The following is a 7,705-nucleotide window of genomic DNA, read 5'->3' on the forward strand; positions in this document are numbered from 1 at the left end:
AGAACGTCCCTCTCATAGACCGGAGTTCTCTTCCAGAAGGAGCGAACAGGGGCATCCCCCACCTACCACAGTTTGGGAAGCCCGCGGTCGCCCGTTTCCCCGTCAACGGCCTCACAAACGCCTCCAATTGAAGCGGTCTGACAAACCGACCGCTGCGGCGGCCCAGAGCCGTTCCTGACCTTCCGGTCAGAAAAAGGAGAGCTCCTCTGCTTCCTCAGGGTTGGGTCAGACCGCGCAAGCGTTTCTGCCCACCCCCCAGCTCTCCTTTCCTTGCCCTGTCACCTTCGCCACTCAGAGTGTCTCGAAGTGCAGGCCATATTTCACCATATCGACTCAGTCCGGTGCGGGAGGAAGGAGACGCTTTCTGCTTTCTCCCCTCACCCCGCACACTCTCTATAACTGCCGGCCGCACCCTCGGAGGCACTTTCCTTTTTCCTCCGGAGCAGGCGGACCGGGTCACCATGACCCCAGCATCGATGCCTCCTATCACGTGCCAGGACGCCAAGGGCCTTCCTGCACAGTCAACCTCTTTACCCCAGGAACGTCAACAGGGCACCCTCACTCAGGTATGTCGTCTGCATTACAACATTCCTCTTCCTCTATCTCATTTCCTTCCAGAATGGGAGCGCTTACCAGGGGTATCGTCTTGGGTTCTTCGCACATTTCGGTTCGGCTACACTCTTCAGTTTTGCCGCAATCCCCCCTGTTTCAACGGGGTCTTTCCAACTGTAGTAGACAGCGCCACTCAGGCTTCTGTACTTCAGCAGGAAATCTCTTCCCTCCTTCTCAAAGGAGCAATAGAGGAGATCCCTCCAGGGGAATCCGAGAGGGGCTTTTACAGCCGTTATTTCCTGGTCCCGAAGAAGGGCGGCGGTTTGCGTCCCATACTGGACCTCCGCCGACTGAACTTCGCCCTTTACAAAGGGAAATTCAAGATGTTGACGCTGAAAGCTATCATATCTCAGATTCGGCCAGGGGATTGGTTCGTGACGATAGACCTAAAGGATGCCTATTTTCACATCCAGGTTGTTCGGCGACACAGGCAGTTCCTCAGGTTCTCCGTTGGAGAAAGGGCGTTCCAGTACAGGGTCCTTCCTTTCGGCCTCTCTTTGGCCCCGAGGACATTCACGAAGTGCATGGATGCAGCTCTGGCCCCATTGCGGCTACAGGGCATCCGTGTTCTAAATTACCTGGACGATTGGCTTATTTTAGCCCAGTCCAGGGAGCTAGTGGCCCACCACAGAGACATCGTTCTGAGTCACATCCAGTCTCTCGGTTTGAGGTTGAACTCGGAGAAGAGTGTTCTTGCTCAAAGCACCGTTTTCTTGGGGGTGAACATGGATTCCGTTCTCATGCAGGCCCGCTTGGCCCCTGCACGGATTTCCAGCCTGACGACATGCTTGGCTCGTTTTTCACTAGGCCATCATGTGTCTGTGGGCACCTGCCGCAGGATGCTGGGTCTTATAACCGCGGCCTCCTCCGTACTACCGCTGGGCCTACATGAGACCCTTCATGTGGTGGGTAAAGCTCTCAGGGGTTCAACCCTCCGGGTCAACCCTTCGCCTACTGAAGGTATCGCGCAGTTGCTTTCGAGCCCTGTCAGTATGGCGGGACCCTCTTTTTCTTCGGAAAGGGGTCAGCATGGGTGCGGTATCTTGTCGCCAGATGGTTACGACGGATGCCTCTCTCACCGGCTGGGGAGCAGTTTTCGAGGGCAGACCAGCGTGTGGGGTCTGGACTGGAGAGGCTCTCTCTTGGCACATAAACTGCCTGGAGTTAAGAGCCATTTTTCTGGCTCTGCATCATTTCCTCCCTCTTTTGGAGGGGCACCATGTCATTGTCAGAACAGACAACATGGCAGTGGTGTCACATGTGAACCGGCAGGGAGGGTCTCGGTCGGTCACCCTAGACCGGCATGCGCGTCACCTTCTCCTGTGGTCTCAGAGCAGGTTCCTTTCTCTAAGAGCTGTTCATGTCCCAGGGGTTCTGAACCTCGCAGCAGATTTTCTGTCAGGACAGAAACTCAGATCGGGGGAATGGATGTTGAACCGCCAGACGATGGCCCTGATCTGGGAGGTTTTCGGAGAGGCGGAGGTGGACCTCTTTGCATCTCAAGAGTCGTCCCAATGCCCGCTTTGGTTCTCCCTGAGTCCCACGGCCCCATTGGGGATAGATGCGTTCGCCCACCCTTGGCCAACGCAGAAACTCTATGCCTTCCCGCCCATCAAACTCATCCAGGCGGTCTTGGCCAGAGTGAGAGAGAGCGGAGTCCGCCTCCTCTTAGTGGCTCCGTTCTGGCCATCTCAGCCATGGTTTTCGGAGCTAATTCCTCTACTGGAATCTTCCCCCTGGAGGATCCCAGTCAGGGAAGATCTGCTGTCCCAGCTGCAGGGCAGGATATGGCATCCTCGCCCAGACATGTGGAAGCTGTATGTTTGGCCGATCAGAGGCCGTTAGCATTAAGCTCTGGTCTCCCAACTGACGTTCAGGAGACCATTGCGAGTGCCAGAGCCCCTTCTACAAGGCAGGCCCGGGGTGGGTAATCGGGTGAAGCGGGTAGAATTCCTGGTGGGCCGCTTCACTTTTGAGCTGGTCGATATTTTTTTTTTTTTTTTTTACATTTGTCACGTTAGTTACAATATTAGGCTACACGCGTTCCGCATTCGGACACCGCAGCGTGCAGCCTCTGCATGGGTTGTTCCATGTGAGGCAGTTCTCCCCTCCCCTCCCATATAGTTGGTTGGGTCCATAGCGCGTCTTTTCCAAAACGTTTTCTCAGGTACCGATAGCTGGGCCGGCCCTACCGTAACGGTACGCGTCAGGGAGGATGGATGGGAGGAAGAGAAAAAGCCAGGTTGAAAAAAAGAAAGGCATTGGAGGAGGATGCTGCCAAATGTGCCAAGCTTACAGATTTATTTTCAAAAGGACAAACACAAGTGGCAAGCAGGTAAAGAGAGATAGGCCTAGTAATGATTAGCAATTATGCTACGTAATTATTCGGCTAATACCGTTGTATCGTTGTCAACCTATTCACAAGCAAAATATAAAATTTAATTAAAATATTAGCCTTTTTGTATGACTCAATACATGTCATTGCGATTCATAGACTTTGCAAATATTATGCAATTTAATTTTGATAACAAAACTCATGCTTGATCTGTGTATGCAGTAAAATTAACTCTTAATTATTTGTTGTTGCTTCTGAGCAGCAGAACTGTAAACATTAGTTCAATATGCCTCTTTGTGGAAGAGTGGGATACATTTCAAATTCTTTCTTTCTTTCTTTCTCTTTCTTTCTTTCTTTCTTTCTGCTTTTGTTAATTTATCAACCTATTCTTCTGGAATAGTGGAATATTTTTTGTTAACTTCTTCTGTGAATTATTATTTAACCTTTACATTATTTGTTGAACCATGGTATTAATACAAACTACACAATAGCTGAACTGTTGCTTCATTTATCCAATTTGGAAAAAAATGCTAATTTGGAATTCCACCATGGAGAAAGTGGGCCGTCTTGGGCCTGAATATCCCGGGCTGAAAAGTGGCCCCACTCCGGCCCTGCTACAAGGCGACTGTATTCTTCCAAATGGAAGGTTTTTAAGACTTGGTGCCTAGCACATGATAGGAGCCCAGTTAACTGCCCAGTTGGTTCAGTACTGGAATTCCTGCAGGAGAAGTTTGCTGCTGGGGCGGCTGCTACAACTCTCAGAGTTTATGTCGCAGCTATTGCAGCACATAGGGAATCGGATGAGATTCCCCAGGGTAAATTAAGATTAGTTTCTGCTTTTATGCGTGGGGTGAAGCGCCTGAAACCGGCTCGCTCCCCTAGAGTTCCCTCATGGGACCTTTCTGTTGTCCTAGAGGGTTTGACGATGGCCCCCTTTGAGCCCTTGGAGTCAGCTCCGGAGAGGATCCTGACTCTCAAAGTTTCTCTTTTGATAGCGTTGTCCTCATTAAAGCGGATGGGAGACTTACAAGCCCTGTCTGTTAGCGAGTCTTGCTTGGACTTTGCCCCTGGCCTGGTCAAAGTTTCCTTGAGGCCGAGACCAGGGTATGTCCCCAAGGTTCTCTCCACAAATTTCCGCTCACAGGTAGTTAACCTTAACGCTTTCCACCCTCCTCCATTTTCTTCTGAGGAAGATAGGAAGCTTAACTTGCTCTGCCCAGTTCGTTCTCTCAAGATTTATGTAGACCGCTCAGGCCGTTGGAGGAAATCTAACCAGCTTTTGGTTTGCTTCGGGGTTTTCCTCACTGGGTTACAGAGGCTATCTCGTTGGCTTACGGGGTGCGTGGCTTGCCTTCACCCCTTAGCATTAGAGCACATTCCACCAGAAGTGTGGCATCTTCTCAAGCTCTTTTTAGAGGAGCACTTTTGGAGGACATTTGTGTTGCGGCAGGCTGGTCCTCTCCGCACACTTTTGTAAGATTCTATAGTTTGGATCTTGACATGACCCCGGGTTCCCAGGTTCTTTCTGTTTGAACTCATCTTGGTTGTTGTCTCTTTTGTTTACCAGTCATATAAAGCGTTCTAGCTTGGCGAGTTTGGTAGTCCGTTCCCACTGCGCTATCCGCAGCGTTGAGTGAACCTATGAAAGAGAACGTCTCTGGTTACTTACGTAACCTATGTTCTCTGAATAGGGAACGAGACGCTGCGTTAGCGGCCAAGCTCCTCGCGCTGCTGACAGTTTATTTTCGGCAGAGAAATCTGAGGAGCAGATGGCGCGTGCGCGAATGTGATGACGCGACGTGAGCCATGTCGCGCGGACGCCATCAGCCAATGAATTGGCGTGATTCTATAAGGCTTCAGACAATCGGCACATTCAGAGAATATCCCACTGCGCTATCCGCAGCGTTGAGTGAACCTATGAAAGAGAACATAGGTTACGTAAGTAACCAGAGACGTTATACCTAACTACAGCTTTTAAACTATTGATATGTCAGCTCAAATAATATTAATTTTGATATGTCATCCACACCATCCACGTCACCACCTGTAACACCAGGGCAGGAACAACATCTGGAAAGGCACCTTTAAAGCCTACTTTAACTTTGGCATCGGTAAAAGCATATCTTTGCAGATATTTGTTATCATATGTTATAGTATTTTAAAATGCTTCTCATAATGTTACTAATTTATTTTTGTCAGTTTACAAAGCCACGGTATGGTGGGGCCCATGGTGCAGCTTTAAAGCCAAACCTAGGTGTGGCAAGGATGCATGCAACCAAGGTATATAGTCAAAAAAAAATTTTAATTCCATAAAGATATGCTGAGTTTATCTAATCATTGTTACTGCAATACCTGATAATGATAGATTATTTCATTCAATATTGTAAACTGTGTTCTCTTAATCTTGCAGCCTATTAGCACTTCTGCATTGTCTAGCCCTGCATCTAGGACTCCATCTCCTGCTCGCAGTCCCAGGCTGTATATTCAGACTGTCTCCCTCCTCCTTCTTCTGTCTGAAGCCACCTCTGCTTCTAGAGTTGTGAGAAACTCTTTAATTTAATCGTTTTCTTCACACTAATATTGTTTAATCACATAAATATGCTACATTTTGAACAAACATTACTCATAAGTGGCTTGTAATCATATCTACTGTATGCGTTTGCCTTTTTTAATACATTAGGAAGTGTCAGCCGCTGCCTCCTCTGGGACGTCCTCTGCTCCTCTCACCCCTGTGATCAGCTCAACCTTTGTTCCCTCTGCTGCTCCATCTGTGGCTGGATCCTCTATTCAACCTGCCGAGGATAGGGTGACCGCTCCAGGTTCAGAGTCTGGATGGCTTCCCGCAAAGTTGCTGAAAACCATACCACCACAGGATCAGAAATGGATTTCAGCAGCTTTGTGGAAGCAACATCGCCTTCGTACTGACCTGAAGCTGTGGTATGATCCACCAGAGCCAGCTCTGATCTATCACCAAGGCCCCGCTCCAGAGCGCTTCTTTACACACAGGCTTCTACTGTGGATGCCATACCACCTCTGGAAGGTCAGGCTGTCCTGTCCTGTGTGTGGGAGACAGCTCACAGGCTATGGGGCACACAAGAGAGCCTGTCAGGTTCTGGATGTGGACCAGTACTACCTGATGATCACGGAGACTCTCTGGTGCAGTGGGTGCAAAACCGCCTTAACTTCCACCAGCAAGGCCATCTTTGACCAGCTGGACTTAGCCCACAGACTGGAATTTAGGCTGATCCTAACTCGAAAGTGAGTATAGCCTACTGAGATTACTTAGTTTGTGTAACAAATGTTTGTCATTTAAAACACAATTGAGATGAGCTGGTTTTAATGTTTGTGTCTTTCTGTCTCTCTTTTCCTTTGTTTTATTCAGGTATGCCTGTGACATGCGGGTCATAAGGTTCCTGAGGGAGAGGGCCCTGGGCAACAGCCCCTCTCGCTTAGTGAGGCAGCTGCGGGAGAACCACAGCGAGGAGTGGCTGAAGCGTCTTTGCCGATACCTTGGTGCCTGCTCAGACTTCATCTCCCAGCCAAGCCTGCTCCCTGTGAGGTTTCAGGAGCCACCTGAGCAGATGGACCAGAGGCAGCGTAGGTGGTTGTGGCAGAGGATGGACCAGAGGCGGGTTGTGGCAGATGGACCAGAGGGAAAAAAGGGGGGAAAAAACATGTTTATGGAATTTAATCTATCTTTTTTACTTTGCTTTTTTATTAATCTATTTACTCTTTAGATTGTATTAATGGTATTTAGTTTGTTTCTATTTTTCTTTTCATTGCGCTATACAAATAAAGTGAATAGTGCTGTACAAATAAAAAATGTTTTACTGTTATTATTACAGTAAGAATAGTTACCAGTTGTTGATTAGGTGCTGCTGTGGTGGTGTTAGCAGACCCAGTCTGGACAGAGGCAGGAGTGCTGGCTACGCTGGTCGTGGTGGTTGATGAGCCAGGGGACAGGTCCAGCACCTCAATAGTGGGATCCAGGTTAAAGTCCAAACTGACATCTCCGAATCCCTCATCCTCCAACTCCTCCTCCATGCCCACATCCTCCAACATCTGTTCTGTCACCTCAGAGTCAGGATCCACGTCCTGCATGGCCTGCCCTGTTTGACGGTACAGGTAATCTATACCTATGAGTTCACCTGGGACAGACAGGAGAACACAGTAAAGGGAAATCAGTTTTCAGAAAAATGGTACAAGCTGTCTTCCAAGTACCTTAACACTGTGGGTGTTGACACAGTGCACCAGGTCCCCGGAGTAGCTTAACAGGGACGGCCTGCCAGAGATGCCATTTTACGGTCCTGATTCCACCTGTTCCACCAATGTAATGATTTATACTGACCTGGAATGAACCTGTTCAGGTGGAGATGAAAGGACTCCAGTGATGTGGAGCCCCTTGCGCATCTGTATTTTGGCAGCACAATACCATCTTTGGTGTTGGTGCCAGTCTGTGTGTAGAGCAGCACACCTGGTTCATCCTGAATGCACTTTACATGCCTCTTCTGGACTTGTCAGATGTGCTGCATCCTCTCCTGGTCCAAGAGAGGGACACCAAGAAGGTCTCGACCCTTTACCCCCCATCAGCTCGCTGAGGAGGTGCTCGATCATCAGAATGGTCTGCTGCTCTCCTCTTGTCCGCCTTCGGCAGTGCAGGGCCAATTCCTCCTTGGTGATCCGTTGGTCCACCATAGTGTCGGTGATACCAGGGACACCTTCATGATTCAGCTGCTCCCTCTTGGCCTGCCTCAGCAG

At 49.3% G+C, this 7,705-nt stretch overlaps 1 protein-coding gene across 1 annotated transcript; it reads left to right on the forward strand.

Moving 5' to 3' along the window:
* Positions 1-4,942: 4,942 nt before the first annotated feature.
* On the forward strand, positions 4,943-6,694 carry LOC307004522 (uncharacterized protein; the record flags this gene model as incomplete). The annotated part of the gene is made up of 5 exons (XM_079623841.1): positions 4,943-5,227; positions 5,358-5,486; positions 5,628-6,205; positions 6,330-6,623; positions 6,685-6,694. Exons 1-5 carry the CDS (start codon positions 5,111-5,113, stop codon positions 6,692-6,694), a joined length of 1,128 nt encoding a protein of 375 aa, XP_079479967.1. The 5' UTR covers positions 4,943-5,110.
* Between the last annotated feature and the right edge of the window lie 1,011 nt (positions 6,695-7,705).

The sequence above is a fragment of the Phoxinus phoxinus genome (assembly GCF_949152265.1).
Source record: "Phoxinus phoxinus genome assembly, chromosome: 9".
Taxonomy (NCBI): Eukaryota; Metazoa; Chordata; class Actinopteri; order Cypriniformes; family Leuciscidae; genus Phoxinus; species Phoxinus phoxinus.